This window comes from Mustela erminea, chromosome 1 (assembly GCF_009829155.1).
Source record: "Mustela erminea isolate mMusErm1 chromosome 1, mMusErm1.Pri, whole genome shotgun sequence".
Classification (NCBI taxonomy): domain Eukaryota; kingdom Metazoa; phylum Chordata; class Mammalia; order Carnivora; family Mustelidae; genus Mustela; species Mustela erminea.
This window is the reverse complement of record NC_045614.1, coordinates 93,779,209-93,797,468: the sequence shown is the minus strand read 5'-3', so window position 1 is coordinate 93,797,468 and position 18,260 is coordinate 93,779,209. Positions and strand designations below refer to the sequence as shown.

The 18,260-nt window shown below is 33.6% G+C and overlaps 1 protein-coding gene across 2 annotated transcripts in view; it reads left to right on the top strand.

Moving 5' to 3' along the window:
- The window catches only part of STAG1 (stromal antigen 1), a 434,712-nt gene that overhangs the window by 395,331 nt on the left and 21,121 nt on the right, over positions 1–18,260 (top strand). For both annotated transcript variants that reach the window (XM_032333876.1, XM_032333865.1), the window contains 6 exons: positions 3,063–3,155; positions 5,203–5,377; positions 7,893–8,032; positions 10,779–10,880; positions 14,254–14,402; positions 15,092–15,220. In XM_032333876.1, coding sequence (XP_032189767.1) covers positions 3,063–3,155; positions 5,203–5,377; positions 7,893–8,032; positions 10,779–10,880; positions 14,254–14,402; positions 15,092–15,220 — 788 coding nt within the window. The remainder of the gene's footprint in view (positions 1–3,062; positions 3,156–5,202; positions 5,378–7,892; positions 8,033–10,778; positions 10,881–14,253; positions 14,403–15,091; positions 15,221–18,260) is intronic.

Below are 18,260 nucleotides of genomic sequence, written 5' to 3'. Positions count from 1 at the left end.
CAGATTCAGTTACAGATTTTTAAACACTGTAATCCTGAGACATAAAATTAATTTTCTAAGGTCACACTGCTGGTCAGTAGCCTGGCTTGCTCTTTGTTTTTTGTTCAATTATTCATTCATCAAAATTCTCAAAAATTTTCTGTTAAAAAGATCAGTAGAGGTGCCCAGGTAGACTCAGTCAGTTAAGCATCTGCCATCATGATTCTGGGGTCCTGGGATCAGGGGGCATCAGCCTCAGATAAATAAAATCTTAAGAAAAAAAAAGATCAAAAAGAGACCACCACCACCACCACCACCACCCCCAAAAAAATCCTCCATCAATCTCAAAAGACTCTCTAGCAGTCATCCTATTTTTTTGACTCTTGGTGAACTTTTTTGAGAGTTGCCTTCTTCTTTTTCTTCCTTTGAACCCACTGCCGTCTGATTGAGCCCTTTAATTCCACTAAAAGTGTTCTCTCCATGGTCACTCACAACCTTACCATTGCTTTGAATGGGATAGTTTTTTTTGTTTGTTTGTTTGTTTTTAATTTTTTTCCTAATTTTTTTTCGCTTGTGTTTTCTCTTGTGACATTTGTGAATTGTTCAATTACTGCATCCATTTTTTAAATTTTTTTCCTTAACATTTTTTTAATGTTTTCTTTCCAGAAGATGCCGTATTCTTCTGGTTTTTATTCCTACTCAGACCATTTCTTAGACTTCACATGCTCTTCTTTCTTAGCCATCCATTCTGTATTGGTGTTCCCCAAGATACTTTTGTCCCCCTTATCTGCATATCTTCCTTGAGTAATCTCATTTACTTCCCTCTCTTCTGTTGCCATCTAAATGCCAAGGATTCCCAGATATTTATTCCTACTCAAATCTTTTCCCATGGGCTTTGAACTCCTATATTGAACTGCCTACTAAACATCACCAGTAGGATATTTTTCAGGGATCTCAGATCATCATCTCCAAAATTGAACTGTTGTTAGCATTTTGTATGTGTTAACTATTTCAGTGACTTACACCATCACACATCTAGTAGGTGAGTACCTAAAAACTTAGGGATGAATCAATAGCCCCCATTCTGATTAGTTTGTAAATTTTGTCCTGCTGCATTAATTTCTCTTCAGTCTCTTCACATCTTTATTGCCAACATTTTATTTTCAGGCCCTCATTCTAAATTATTCCTGTGACCTTTGTTTATATGTAAGGAAACATAGAATAATGATTAAGAACATGGACTTTCGAGTCAGAAGAGTCAGATAACCCCATATTTGGATCCTTACTCTATCACTTAGAATGTATGGGTGTTCTGAAGTTCAGTTTTCTCATCTGTGGAAAAGGAATATTAACACTTAGTTCATACAATGATTGTGAAATTTAAATTTATGGCCCTTAGAACACAGTGCTGGGTACATAATAAGCATTCAGTAGAAGATTATATTTACCATTCTGCTTAGAATATGATTCTTGAAAACAAAATTTTAGCACTCTTCTGATAAAAATTCTTCTGCAGTAGTTCCTTATTGCCATTAGGTTAATATCCAGATGATTTAACATGGAATTTTAAATGATCTTCCATTTAAATGGAAATGTATCCTGTTTTCCTTTTCAGCTTTCTCTCTTGCTCTCTCCTCCCTATTTGTGCCCCAGGTGCAGAAAGATAACAGTCTCTCAAAAGCACAACATTTCGTGCCCTCTGGGATACCTTTTCCTATAGCTAGATAATTTTTAGCAGTTCAAAACTCAGCTTACATGTTATCTTTTTGGGAACTCTTCTGTAACTACTTTTGACTCCGGATTAAGCTTTCCCACATAATACTCCTTACATTCTGTTGCAGCTGCCTGGTTCTCTGGTCTGTTTCCCCTAATGTATAATGAATCTTTGAGATTAGAGAAGGTCAAAGAATGTTGAGTTTTGGTTATTAGATGTTCATCTGCAGGAACAATAAAGTTTTCAAGACAGTGTTTTTACTGTTCTGCACAAAATGAGCTTATTCTTTCTTCCAAATACTACACTTGTGTTAGTAAAAGGAAATGTGCACAATTTTTTAAGTTTATCTTTATTTGGGATGTGAAGATCCCAGAAAAGAATAAGTGTTGTCATCTGTTTTTAAAAAAAAAAAAAAAAAGTAGCTTCAAGAACTTTAATTTAATAAAGTACTTTTTAAAAGTGATTTCTTCATCGTCAGCCTTTGCTAATTTGATTACTCTTCAGTACTATCTTAAATATCAGTGTAATACTGAATTATCTTCATGTGTCTTCCTCATTAGTGAGAATATGACCTCTGATGTTGAACAGTCCTGGTTTCAAACCCTTGCTAATAATGACTACTTCTGATCAATATAAATATTAAATTATGTAGCAGTATGCCCTCAAACCAGTACCTGACACATTTAGGTGCTTGATAAATTTAAATTTCCTTTTATACTTTTCAGATGTTTCACAGTGAATGTTATGTGGCCATCTAATTAAATCCTATTCACTCAATTTTAAAAAGGCTATCCTGTTCTGAAGGTCCCTCCAGCTCAGCTCTCTCTGCTACGGTTAGAGTTAATACAAAAAAATTTGAACACTTGATTACTCTGATTGGCCTAATTCCCTGCTAGGATGTTAACTCTTTGAGGGCACAGATACATACAGTCTTAAAATTATTTTTCTTTCCTTGACATTTTACAGAGTGCTGAGAATATGGGAGAAATTCAGTACATATTTGTTGCTTAATTGATCTTTTTCAGTGTGTTGCTGTGCTCCCTCACCGTATTACCCACAAGCATTTATTTAGGAAGATTAATAATAACAACCCAAGTAAACCAAATTTATAAAGGAAAACATATTGGAGAAAATCATACTGAGCATTCCATAGCTAAATAGAATTGAGTGTTTGGGATTACCAGTTTTGCTGCTCCTTCCATTAGGATAACTAGGAAATAACTATATAATTTGGTTCTCAAAAATAAGTTTGGTTTTATGAATTTCCTTAACAATAAGCCAGTTGGCTATTTTCCATTTATTTTTTTCTTTTGTATTAGTGTTCTAGGATATTTTAATTCATGTTTACAAATTTGAATGTGTCTTACAGGAGGATTTGTTGGTATTGAGGAAAACAGTGAAATCCTTCTTGGCTGTTTGCCAGCAGTGCCTATCTAATGTTAATACTCCAGTGAAGGAACAGGTAAGAAATTATCAGTTAAGAGCTCTCAATAAAAAATTACTAAATACATTGAAGAACAATGAGATTCTGAGTTAATTTTTTATGGCAGTTCTTAGCATACAAATCAATCCTTAACATTTATGGAACGTGGGACAAAAGTATGGATATCTGAATATATAATATAACAGAGCAAGCTAACTAACTTGTTATAGGTCTTTTACCTACACTGGCATAATGACCTGGTTCCATAATTCCTGATTCCTAAGAATTCTGTCCTAAAACTGGGAGGGTTAGAGAGCTGGCCTGTGGTCCAGCCTCTTCTTATCACACCAGGAAGAACTTTACACACACATGTGTATAAACACTCCAGCCCATATGTCCAAACTTTTTGTCAGTGTTATACCCTCAAACATCCGTCCTGGGACCTGGGAGTATGCACACAGGTGATATGCCTAGGGAGGAGCCAGTGCATCCTTTTGTAGCAGAATCCGTTTTCTTAGGGCAAGGAATCCTTGAGTCCCTGCATTGTCCCTGAATAGTAGGGGTGCAAGTGGATATAGTGCATTGGTTCAACAGACCGTCCTCACTCCTTGGGTTGGGGCAGCATAGCCCAAAGCAGTACCATTTCCATGAAGTGATTTTGTAAACTATTTATTTCTATTATTCTATTGGGAATAGGTACTTTATTTAGGTACTTACCTAAAAGTACTATATACTAGTACTATATAAAAGTACCTATATAAAACAGGGTCCTTTTTCCCATACTGGTTTTTTTTTTTTTTTAATAATCATAATGTTGGACTAGAAAATATCTAGTTAATCTAGTTAAAGAGTACTATAGTACTCTTTGTTATCCCTTCTTACAAGTAGGTTGTCACAGTTGTCTATTAAAATTATCAGCAAAAAAAAAAAATAAATAAAATAAAATTATCAGCACCAAACTTAAAATGGGAACAGAGATGGTCTTCCTAAACCTTACTCACTAAACCTTCTGAACCCTATCAGTGTTGTGTAAAAGTACCTGGCTCAGGACATTTAAACCAAATTAAACCAAACCAATTCATTGTTTCTGCATAATCACTGGTGATACTTAAAACTGTGTCCTCAATAAAAAATATATATATTTCCCCCTGGATTCCCTTTATGCTCCCCTTTTCAAGTGGCTCTTTCTAAATATATTTATGTAATTTATGATTGTGTAGCCAGAGCATGAACTGCCATGATTCTTGCTGGAGGTAGATAGCCAAGTATATAGCCATCTCCAAATGCATACCAAAATTATGTTTTCCCATAGAAATCAATATTTAGAAGGGGATAAGTGCATTGTTTTGAGTTACCAGAGGCCTCAGTTATCCCACAACAAGATCATTCAGTTACAGTAAACTGCTGACACAGGATTATTTCATACTGTCCATTAAATCGGACAAATTTGACAACATTAACTATTATACTTTCTCTTTAGGGAAATGTATTGAAGGTTCCCTTATGTGATTAAATTTGTTGACAAGCTTTAAGATACTGATTTTTACGTGAATGGTCTTAAATTCAATTTTAAATCTATTGTTAGAGGTTTTTTGTGTTTTTGGTGTTTTTTGTTTGTTTGTTTGTTTGTTTGCATTAGATATTTTAAAGAAGAATCCTAGATAGTAGCTTTAAGGTTTAGAGTATTGCATTGTAATTTGTTGGATAATACAGTTTGTGTTAAGATAAGCACTATATAGTTGATTTCTAACCTCTGTCATAATTTATTATACTAATTTCATATTTCCAGAGTCAGCCTTAAGTCTTTTTTTTTTTAAGTTAAGTCAAAATCTCTTAATTGTTTTGGATTACTACGGCCAAATAAAAGAAAAACATTATATTTAGGGGGAAAAAGTCTTAAATGGGACTAGTTAATGAGAAAAAGTAATTTCATTAAGTTTGGAAATTAAAACTAAATAATTTGTATTTAAATACTCCATTTGTGTCATGATATTGTTATTAAAGTACATTTAATTTAGTATGTTTTCATTAACATTGATCCGTAACTGTAGTTATATATTACTGATGAATTCCCTCTGCATTGCAGGCATTCATGTTACTCTGTGATCTTCTGATGATATTTAGCCACCAGTTAATGACAGGTGGCAGGGAAGGCCTTCAGCCTTTGGTGTTTAATCCAGATACTGGACTCCAATCTGAACTCCTCAGTTTTGTGATGGATCATGTTTTCATTGACCAAGACGAGGAGAACCAGAGCATGGGTATTTGTAGCTACTATCTTGTCAATATTGATGTTTTTTATTCTTTTTTAAGACTTTATGTATTTATTTGAGAGGGAGAAAGAGAGAGAGAGAGCATGAATGGGGCAGAGGATGTAGAGGGAAAAAGAGGGAGAAGCACGCTCCCCACTTAGCAGAGAGTCCAACACAGGGCTAAGTCCCAGGATCCTGGAATCACGACTTGAGCTGAAGGCAGATGATTAATTAACTGAGCCACACAGGCGCCCCAGTGTTGATCTTTTATATATTAGGAAATAATTCAAATTCAGTCCTAAAAAGTAGTAGGATTTTTATAAAAACAGTTATGAAGTACCTGGGTACTCAGTTGGCTAAGTGTCTGACTCTTGATTTTGGCTCTGGTCATGATCCCAGGGTCATGAGATCGAGCAGCACATTGGACTCCATGCTGGAGTCCACTTAAGATTCTCTCTCCCAGCTGTCCCTCCTCCCACTTTCACATGCTCTCTCTCTCTCTCAAAATAAAGATAAAAAGAATTAATACATTCATGTAGTTCAGAAACCAACAAGAAGAAAAATGTACACAGTGACATCTCTGTCCTTTAGAATAATACCATAGAGGTCTTTCCTTAGCACTACATATAGAGTTTCTTTATTCTTTGCCAACAGATACAAAGTATTTCATTGTTTATAGCTCATTTTATATTATCCATCTCCTACTAATGTTTGGCTCATTACCAGTCTTCTGTTATAAATTTTGCTATCATAAATAATTGTGTACATTTGTCATTTCCCACATGTATAAAATGTATATGTAGGATGGATGTGTTTCTAATTGAACTATGTCCAGGTTCACAATTTTTCTAAAGGAAAGCCCCAAGTTTCTATTCCTGAGTTGTCATCATGTATTACTTACATTAACAAAATGTTATACTATAAGATACTAAGTGTTAAAAGACTGTTAACAAACCTCACCAGTTGGGGTGCCTCAGTGGCTCAGTCAGTTAAGCCTCTGCCCTCCACTCAGGTTGGGATCAAGCCCTGTACAGGGAACCTACTTCTCCCTCTCCTTCTCTATTGTGCTCTCTCTCGCTATGTCTGTTGCTATCTTTGTCTCTCTCTCTCAAATAAATAAATAAAATCTTTTAAAAAAACCCTGACCATGCAAAATTGTGCTCAGCCTGCATAATGATAATGTATGTGTAACATAATTAGACCAATATCAATAATTGTAATAAGTGATAGGTTATTTGTGAAATAGATGATTTAAGGTCTGTAGCATATCTGATCCGTGGATCTATTTGGTGCTACTAAAGCGGTGTTTTTTACTTAACAGAACATTTTAGAAAATACTAAATTATAAAATAAAGTCTATTTACCATCCATTTTAATCCCAGGAGATAAAATTTACTTACTATTTCTCTTTAGCAAAAAGGGAAGAGAGCAGTTGAGTAAGTTCTTTCATAAAAAAAAATATATATATACACACATACACATATGTGTACATACACATATGTGTATGTGTGTATATATTATATATAATATATATATATATAAAACGTGTGTGTGTATATAAATATATACACATAGATAGATAGATAGATAGATACACACACACACACACACACATATATATATATGGAAAGAAAGAATACTTCCTTACTAAGGGCAGGCAAAAACCTGAGAGAGTCAGTACAGAGCCTAAAACAAATGTGTCAACATCTGGAGCCTTGTGAAGAAATTTTTTCTAGGATTAAAAAAAAAGACAAGCCGGTGGAGCCTGAGAATTAAAAACTTGAGGAAGAAATACTACTTGTTTTGAAAGTATTCAATAGCAGCTTTGTTTTAAGAATTCTGTATGTATAGAGGTGCCTGGTTGACTCAAGTCAGTTAAGTGTCTGGCTCTTGATTTCAACTTAGGTCTTGATCTCAGGATCATGAGTTAAAGCCCCATGTTGGACTCCACACAGGGCATGGAGCCTACATTTAAAAAAACAAATGTATATGAGCATAAACAGTTTGCAAAATATATTTAATGCTGATGATGTTACCATTTTTAAGACAAGCACTGAAACCTAACATCTCCATATATTTCCATTTCTCCCTATATATTCCTTTCTAAAAGAAGGCTTTTCCCTATGTCTTAAAAATTTCCAGAAATTTCTTCTCTGTTGAAATATAGCTAATAGGATGTAAAAAATATTGAAATGAGAAGAGATGGCATTTTTAAGGTAAACAGACAAAAGTATTATGACAGAAATATCATTAAAAAATTTATGTATGATTTGCTTATCTTACCCAGTCTTTGCTATGACAGTTTCCTAAAGGTGGGAACCTTGGAAACTACTAAACATTTAATAAGCATATGACTAAATATAGCACCCTAAAGTAATCATTGTCATTAACAGTTTTTATCTTACCTAAAACTGAATTATATTATTTATAAAGTTATAAGTTGGTATTTAATTATACAGATTGTCTACATTGTTTTACCTTGGTAAAGGGCCAAAGTTCATAACCAATTTATTTTCTGTGGTAGAGGGTGATGAAGAAGATGAAGCTAATAAAATTGAAGCCTTACATAAAAGAAGGAATCTACTTGCTGCCTTCAGCAAACTTATCATTTATGATATTGTTGACATGCATGCAGCTGCAGACATCTTTAAACACTACATGAAGGTATAGTTTCATAGTCTTATTTTTCTCCTCTATCTAAATGGCAGAGAAATTTGCACTGAAAAATGAAAAGATAACAAGCTAAACTGCCAGGTAACTGTGTATTATTGATGATTTTTCTGATATTTAAGATTTCTGATATTTAAGAAAGATTTCTTTCTTTTATAGAATTACGAGTTTTTTGTCACTCTGTACCATTATATTAATCCCATTAAGTAGGAGTTCTCACAGTATTGTAAGAACACCTTCTTATTTTCATATGATTTATAGACTCTTTTGATTGACATGGAAGAAATCTAATCTCTCTTCCTTATGACATCTCTTTAAGACATTTTTGTAAGTATGCCTGCTGTGTACTATGCCACCTGCCAGGCACTAAAGTTACAAATATCTTTTAAATTCCTGCTCTGGGTGCAGTTGGTTAAGTGTCCAAATCTTAGTTTTGGCTCAGGTCATGATTTCTTAGGTCCTGGGGTCAAGCCCTGTGCTTGGCAAGGAATCTGCTCAAAGATTCTCTCCCTCTGCCCCTCCCCCTACTTGTGCACCCTCTGAAATAAATAAATCTTCAATAAATAATATTCTTGCTCTAAAGTAGTCTAAAGCTGAAAACTGTCAACAATTAGACAATTGCACTATATAATATAATAGAGGTATGTATAGGGGTTCCCGGAAATGTATGAAACAGACACCCAACTCTAAAGAAATAGGGTTAGTGGAAACTGCATAGTAGTGACTTCTGGACTAAGATGATAAACATAAATTAATAAGCAAAGAAGTAGCAGAAGGAATTGGGAGCAGATTGAACTTGATGTACAGAGACACAAAAGAATGTGAATTCTTTGAGGGAAATGCAAGTAATTTGATGTAACAACATAGATTGCTTATGAGAATGGAGCCAGAGGTAAGATTTAAAGAAGGTATCACTAGTAATTATATGCTGTGAGAAGCCTGGACTTTTTTCCTGAGGGAGGTAAGGAGATTTTGAAGGGTTTTAAACTTAACATTCTTTATATGGCAGGATTTTGATAGGTACTCCCCCTTTCTGGCTGTTTACTCTGCTTTCCTTAAGCTCCATTGTGTTTCTGACCTTCTAAAAAAGCAGTGCTCAGAAGCATACTTTATGACAGGCATACTTCTTAGTTTGTGTGTTTTATCTTGTTCTCCTGTCAGAGATAGTGTTTTGTTTTGCCGATGTTCAGAATATAATGTGTGCCATTGATCCACTTGTGTCTTTATCCATGTTTAGTTAATGATCCAATTCTAGTTATGACATAGTAACTAATTATTTTGCTAAACAGCTGCAGTGTGAGTACTGTGCTATAGTCAAGAGATTTAAATAAAACACGATTTCTATACTAAGGAGCTTACAGTTTAATAAACTAAAATGCCAGCATAATATGTAGCATGGTAATAGTGGTTGTCTGTGTTCTGTGCCATTTGTATTTGAGACACTGTTCTAAGGCTTTTACATATGTTTGTTGATTAAAGTAATCCTCTGAGATAGGGAATACGTCATTTACAGTTAAGGTAATTAAGGCTCAGAGAAGTTAAGTTACTTAAAAAGGTCTTATAACTCTCAGAAGTAGCAAAAACTGGAATTTGTTTCTAGGTTTGTCTAGCTTCTAAGCTTAGCTCTTCGCATTAGATTATAAAGCCTCAGCATGATTATTGTAGTGATAGATGTACCAATTACAAAGCAAACATGGAATAGAAAGAGAGACTTAGTGACAGGAACCCAAGATGGCTTCCTAAAGTAATGTCTAAACACAGTTTGAATAGATGAATATGAGCCTACCATGGTTTTTTTCCTTTTCATCTCTTAACAGTACCATATTGGTTTTAAGAAATGAGCCTTAACCAAAACTTGCTATCTTCCTTAGCAATTTTTGCAACTTTGCTTATTCTAAGCTTTAATTTTTTTGAGAATATTTTAATAGTTACTTGCTACTCTTTATTAAATACCTCAGTTATGTGGCTTTTTGCCTCAGTTCCCTATGTAACTATTTACAAATACGAATTCATTGGAGATCTGCTTATTGAACCACTTTAGTATATTAATATATCTTTCTCTTTTTTTCATCTCATATCATGGAAGCATGAAATTCAATTGCTATGCTCATAAACTCACTTCTTCACATAAGTCATAGGTTTTTAGGCATTAGCTTAGAAATAACATCCAGATTTAGTGGTTTTAGTGGTTTTAAACTTAGCGGTTCTCACAAGGAAAATTCTTGAAATCCTGTGACCAAAAAACTTGAATTATTAAAGAAGTCACTGTTTTTGTTTTTTATATTACAATAGGAAAGTATAAACATGTTGGGGGAGCAGGGAATGTCCTAGTACAAAAGAACTAAATAAAAGGTCTATTACCCTAATCTTCCCTTCCCCCTTATTTAGGCCCACTCCCCAGAGGTAAGTGATTTTAACTGTTTTGGTTTTAGTTCTTTGTGAAGTTTCTACCAAAGTTCTGTCTTGATTTGTCACCTTTTAAGTGGTGTCTACTACAAAGAATAAGGAATTTCATTTACCTGTGTCACTTCGTCTCCTAGAATTTCCAGTTTTAACATTAGTTATTTCATAATCTTAAATGTGTATTCCTTTAACTTTAGAAAATATCTTTTATCTCTCATTATGTTTAAGATGAAGAAATTAAACTCTCTTAAACTACCTTTTCCATTTCTTTTACCAGTCCACAGTTTGTCTCATGAAATTTCAGTAACGTTAAAGCTATGTTTTCTCTTTCTCACAGTATTACAATGACTATGGTGATATTATTAAGGAAACACTGAGTAAAACCAGGCAGATTGATAAAATTCAGTGTGCCAAGACCCTCATTCTCAGTTTGCAGCAGGTAAGAAATCTGAAAGGAAAGAGATAAAGAGTAGAATTAATGTTATTGAGCTTTTATGTGAGAAGTATGTACTAGGTATATCATTCCTCATTTAAATTAGGTCACTGTATCAGTACAATAGTATGGATACTTTCTGATACAAAAACATGTTGTATGACTTCTTTTAGAAAATAATCTTGTAGTTCACATTTCAAATAGATGGAATTCTAAGGTGATCTACTCTTGGACTAGATGAAATGCCAAACAGACATTTAAAAAGTAATCATTTAAAAAGAAAAATATGAAGATATATTTTAAGAATATTTAATGAAGACAGGGCTACAATAGTACTCAAATAAGAAAAGAAGTCACATATGGCAGCATTTGGGTGGCTCAACTGGTTAAGCAGCTGTCTTCAGCTCAGGTCATGATCCCAGTGTTCTGGGATCACGTCTCCTGTAAGCCTTCCTGCTCAGTGTGGAGTCGGCTTCTCCCTCTCCCTCCCATAGCTCATGCTCTCTCTCTCGCTCTCTCTCCCTTTCAAATAAATAAATAAAATATTTTTTTAAAGTAACGTTTCATATATATATATATATATATATATATATATATGCGCGTTCTGAATTGATAAGGGCTTACTGAATGCTAAGATTTCAGGGGGTAAGTGGGGCTGTAGGTATGTGTATATAAACTTAAATACATTTATACATCAACCAGCATCCTAAAGAGTTTAAACAAATGGCAAGTTCAGGGAAATATTTTCAACCATACATAACAAATCCTACAATCAGTAACAAAGATAAATCGCATAGAAAAGTGAATAAGGGATATGAAAAGCCACTTTTCAGAAGAGGAAATCTAAAAAACCAACAACGATATGAAAAGAGGCTTAATTTCATTAATAATTAATAAAGTACCAATTGAAACAAAGAAGTGTTTATCACTGATGGGCAGATTAGCGTGAATTTAAATGATGGTTAATACCAATGATTGATAAAGCTGTGGAGAAAAAGGCCCATTGTAAAAGAAATTGCTGTTGCCTTCTTAAAATACAATTTTGCAGGATATTTCAAAATTGAAGAAAGATATTTTAAAAGTCACTATTTTTGCTGCTAGGTATCTACATTGGTACATGCAGGTACACACAAAGATATTTATGTAAAAGATGTTTATTGCAGCAAATCTGTAATACTGAAAAATTGAAAATCGTCTAATTATCCCATCAGTAAAGGAATGGTTAAAGTGTGCGACTCTGAAGTAGCTAAAAGATTTTTAAGACAAAATATTAAGTGAAAAATAGCAAGTTTCAGAGAAAGGCCACCCTCTTACACTGTTGGTGGGAATACAAACTGGTGCAGCCACTCTGGAAAACAATATGGAGGTTCCTCAAGAAGTTAAAAATAGAACTACTCTATGATCCAGCAATTGTACTAGTAGGTATTTTACCCAAAAGATACAAAAACACTGATTCAAAGGGATACATGTACCCCAGTATTTATATTCTATATATTAAATGTTATTATCAACAATCAAATTATTGAAAGAACCCAAATATCCATCGCTGATGAATGGATAAATATGTGATGTGTGGGAGGAATATTACTCAGCTTAAAAAAGAATGAAATATTTGCAAGGATGTAAATGGAGTTAGAGATTATTATGCTAAGTGAAATAAGTCAGAAAAAGACAAATAACATATGATTTCTCTCATATGTGGAATTTAAGGAAAAAAAGATGAACATAGAGGGAGAAAAAGGAAAAAAGTGGGACAAACCAGAAAATGGACTCTTAACAATAGAGAACAAACAGGGTTACTGGCAGGAGAATAGGCTAAATGGGTAATGGGTATTAAGGAAGGCATTTGCGATGAACACTGGATGTTTTAGATACGTGATGAATCACTAAATTCTATAACTAATACTAATATTACCCTCTACATTAACTGCCTGCAATTTAAATAAAAGCTTGAGAAAGAAAAATAGCAAGTTTCAGAACAAACTACATAGTATAGTGTCATTTATGTTAAAAGTTTTCTGTATGTAATACATTAATATGTCTAATCTGGTCTAGAAAACCTTGAAACTTTAACATTGATTACCTTTGGAGAGAAGAATGATATTCAGTGGAAAAGAGGAAGGAGAACTTTTATTTTTCTATTCCTTGAATTTTGCACAGAGATAGATTTCTTTGTATTTCAGTATAAGTTTTAAAGTTTAAGGCAATTGTGGGTAGCCATCTCTGAAAACATTTTGAAGTTCAAGAATTTATAAATAATTACATGTGAATACATTTGAAAAATGTTTGGAAGAACTGCTCTTTCTAGTTATGGCACTGTAAGTAGTTCAAACCAATGTGTTGCTGAAGATGAAGAAAACTAAAAAGATGAACAACAAAATTTATTGAAGTGATAAAAGTGCTATTTCAGTGGGATGGTATGATAAGAGTGAACTGAGAGATGGGTGAGTAAGTGAAGAAAATAAATGTAAACAGTACTATTCTGGATCTTTGCCAAAAAGGAGAATCAAAACAATGTATTGATAGCTGGCATAAAAGATTGAGTTAAGAAGTTAATGGCTTTTGTATTTTGGGATTTTAAGATGCATACATCTTAACTATTGTTAAGGACAATATTGTATAATATAATAACTATTGTAGGAGCAAAATTGCTAAATAGGTAAAGTGGAGTGAGATCTCTAGTACATAAGGAGGGAGTGGCTTTAGATGGAAGCCTGGACTATTCATTTCTCATAATAAGAGGGAAGATAGATGTGTATGATAAATTTAAGTTTCTAACCTTGGTGGTAGAATGATAATAGCTTTTATATTCTTTAGTACTTCAGGTTTATTTGGTTGTTATTTTGATACAATATATGTAATGTATGTGTAATTTATAAAAGCCCTCTATCCAGCTTAAGAAATTTATTGTATATTTTGTTTTTGGATGGTAAATATCACCCCATATATCCAAATGTCCTCTTTTACTTTTCTAAGGTATAGTAAGTGAAAAAACAAACTTCTGAACCCTATATTTAATATATTGTCATCCCTATTAAAACAACAAAAAGAACACATAGATGTTTATGAATACAAATATATTTCTATAAACATGTTTCCTTTCCCCAGCCCAAAATATATCATTTTTTGTTAAAAAGAAATAAATTCCTGTCTTCATTTAATCACAAAACTAGCATGAAAATGAGCTCAAGAAATTAGTACTGGTAGATGACTTGGAGAAGGGGAACAAAGTGGCTACAGTTCAATGTAAGGAAGGAAATACATATTTTACCATGTGCCTTTTAAATATTTTTAAATTATATTACCTATTCTAATAATAAATAAGATAAACAAACTTTTCTTAGCTGTAGGTTTTTTCCTCTTTTTTTCTTTCAACCAGTTGTTTAATGAACTTGTTCAAGAGCAAGGTCCCAACCTTGATAGGACATCTGCCCACGTCAGTGGCATTAAAGAATTGGCACGTCGCTTTGCCCTTACATTTGGACTGGATCAGATCAAGACACGAGAAGCAGTTGCCACACTTCACAAGTGAGTGAGCTAAATAAATAAATACTTTCTGTTACACAGAATCTGGTTTACTGGAGTTTAAATGAAATGACTGTTATTTGACCCATTTTTAAAGTGACAAATGATTGAATTTTCAAGTTATAAGAACTTTAGAGATTGTGTAGTGTAGTGAATCTCAACTAGGAGGGACTTTTTAATTTGAAAAATAATTTAACTGCCCGTTTTTTCAACTTATAAAGTATATAAAGTAAAGTTTCACAAAATACTCTTGTCTGTCAGTGAGAAGATGTTACAGGAGACGTGGTTTAAAAACACTGTGCAATGCTGATTTGGTCAACCTTACTTCATAACTGAAAACTGACTGACAGAATTTCATAACTGAAAACTGGAGTGACACACAGCTGTTTGATACCATGACCAACTCTGAGAACCAAGTTTTCTGACAGTCTAGTTATGCTTCTTAGGGTATTGTGCTACCCCTACAAGATACACATAGAAATTTAGCTTTGTTTCACAACTTAGAGTTTTGTACTGTAAATATTAAGCATATATATCATACAAATTAACATTGTTTTCTGCTTCAAATTTATCATATTTTTCTACATTTAGTGATGATTATCCTGCCTTTCTGAATACTTTCAAATTCTAGCCCACTGAGAGAACTATACTCCCTAGCTGGAAAAATAAGGTGATACTTTCTTTTACTTCAGGGATGGCATAGAATTTGCCTTTAAATACCAAAATCAGAAAGGACAAGAATATCCACCTCCTAATCTGGCTTTCCTGGAAGTACTAAGTGAATTTTCTTCTAAACTCCTTCGACAGGACAAAAAGACTGTGTAAGTGCTTTTATCATAACACGCTTGTAATTTTAAATGTTTTTTTTTTTTAGAAAAATGTTAATCATCTAGATATAATTACTGTTGATAACATAAGCTCTGATAGCTTGTTTTAAGGAACTGCAGTTTTCTATCAAGCATTTATATAGTTCTTTCCCTGCTTGCTTTTAGTACTTTGGAATTAAGTGGGAAATGATTTCTTATTCCACAATTCAAAGAAATAGGGACATTGGCTTAGCCATTCTCTTTTCCTTTTATATTAATTGTGTTTTAGTTTTACAGATGGCCATTAACAACACAGTTTAGGGACATCGACCCCCTCACAAAAATTTTGTGTAACTCTTTTTTTTTTTTTTTTAATTTAAAATATCAGACATTCCTTTCTACTTCATTTTTAAAATTTTTATTGTAGTTGAGATGCAGTATTATATTAGTTTCAGGTGTACAACAGTGACTCAACAATTCTTTACATGATTCAGTGCTCACCGTGGTAAGTATAGTAACTGTCTTTCACATAGAACATTATTACAGTATTATTGACTATATCCTCTATGCTGTACTACATATAAGTTTTGATTCTCCAAAAACTTAACTATTACTAGCCCCCTATTGACTGGAAGCCTTACTGATATCAGCCAATTAACATATTTCATATGTTACATGTTTTATATGCTGTATTCTTAGAATAAAGCAAGCTAAAGAAAAGAAAATGTTAAGAAAGTCATAAGGAAGAAAAAATATATTTACACTGTTGTGGTGTATTTATTGAAAGAAATCCATGGACACCTGGGTGGCTCAGTCAGTTAAGCATCTTCCTTTGGCTCAGGGCATGATCCCAGGGTACTGGAATGGAGTTCCACATGAGGCTCCCTGCTCAGTGGGGAGCCTGCTTCTCCCTCTGCCTGCCATTCCTCCTGCTTCTGCTTTTGCTCTCGCTCACTCTCTCTTTGACCAATCAATCTTTAGAAAAAGAAAGAAAAGAAATGCACATATAAGTAGACCTGCACAATTCAAATCCATGTTTAAAGGTGAACTGCATTTTTTATTTGAGTTAGTTCAAGAAGAGTGATTTCTTTTTCTGAAGTTTAAAGAAATAATATATGCAATTTTCATAAAAAAATATTGATGGGATCCCAAATTTTATAAATTGCTAGGAAGGTGTGTCAGTTGTAATAACAGGCTAAATGAACAGAAATTTGGAAAGACAGTTAAAATTTTTATTAATTTGGTATTTCTAAGGGAAGATACTGACTTTGTGTTGGTCAGAAAAAAAATGTTTTGGGGCGTCTGGGTGGCTCAGTGGGTTAAAGCCTCTGCCTTCGGCTCAGGTCATGATCCCAGGGTCCTGGGATCGAGCCCCGCATCGGGCTCTCTGCTCTGCAGGGAGCCTGCTTCCTCCTCTCTCTCTCTCTCTGCCTGCCTCTCTGCCTACTTGTGATCTCTGTCTGTCAAATAAATAAATAAAAATCTTTAAAAAAAAAAAAAAAAGAAAAAAAATGTTTTTTTAAAGATTTTATTTATTTGTTAGAGAGAGAGCACAAACACGGGGAGAGACAGACAGAGGGAGAAGCAGGCTCCCCACTGAGCAGGGAGCCTGATGTGGGACTTGATCCTGGGACCCTGGGATCATGACCCGAGCTGAAGGCAGATGCTTAACTGACTGAGCCACCCAGGCATCCTGATCAGAAAATATTTATTAAGCCCATAATCTGCTAGGTAATGTTCTATAGCTATTGTTTTAGTATGGCCAGGCAGTGAACAACACAGAATTTCTGCCCCCAGAAAGCTTTTGTTTTAATGCAGGGAGACACACCATAAACACAAGAACAAGAGTCTGAGGCACTGAAATAGAGTAATATGATAAATAATAGTAGTGTTGGGTATTTGTGGGGGTGGGGTAGTTTGAAAACTCTTATTATAGGCATTTACAGGTATACATTTTCCTTCAAGTTCTACTTTAGCTGCATCTTGTAGATTCTGGTAGCTTGCATTTTTGTTTTCATTCATCTCAAAGTATTTTTTTTATTTCCCTTGTGATGTATTCTTTTATCTTTTGGTTGTTAGGAGTATTTTGTTTAATTTCCACATACTTGTGAATTTCCAAATTTTACTTCCATTATTGATTTTTAATTTCATTCCACTGTGGTTAGTGAATATACTTTGTATAATTTCAGTCCTTTCAAATTTATTGAGGCTTGTTTTACAGACCAACGTACGGTGTGTTCTAGAGAATGTTTTATGTATACTTGAGGAGAATATGCATTCTTCTGCTGGTGTTGGGTGGTGTTGAGATAGCTGTTAGGTCACGTGGCTTATAGGGTTTGTTTGGGGTTTTTTTAGCAGTTTTTAAAAAAAAAAATAGTGTTTTTCAAGTCTTCTTTTTCTTTGTTGGTATTTTGCCTAGTTGTTCTATCCATTATTTAAAGTGGGGTATTGGAGTCTCCCCAACTATTATTGCTGAATTGTTATTTTTCCTTTCAGTTTTGTCACTTTTTACTTCATGTATTTTGGAGCTAGGTATACATGTTTATCATTATTATGTCCTCCTGATGGATTGACTCTTAGATATCATTATAAAATATTCTTCTCTGTCTCTAGTAACTTTTGTCTTAAAATCTGTTTTGTCTGATACTATTATAACTATTCCAGCTGTATTTTAGTTATTGTTTGCATGGTATACCTTTTTTCTATCCTTTCACTTTCTGCCTTTTTTATCTTTGAACCTGAAGCGTGTTTCTTAGAGATGACATGTAGTTGGATCATGTTTTGTTTATAAGAAGTGGATGTTTTCTAGTGTAACATTTTACTTTCTTCAAAAAATACTTAATTATACATTTTTAGTTATTTCCTTAGTTTTTTTTTTTTTTTTTGGTAGGCCTTAAAATACGCATCTTACCAAAATTTCTTCAAATTTATTCTAAGGAAATATGTAAACTTTACTCCTATGTAGCTCCATTTCTATTCTCCCCCTTTGGTGCCATTATTGTTACACATACCTGCATCTAAATATGTTACAACCCAACAACACATTATTATAATT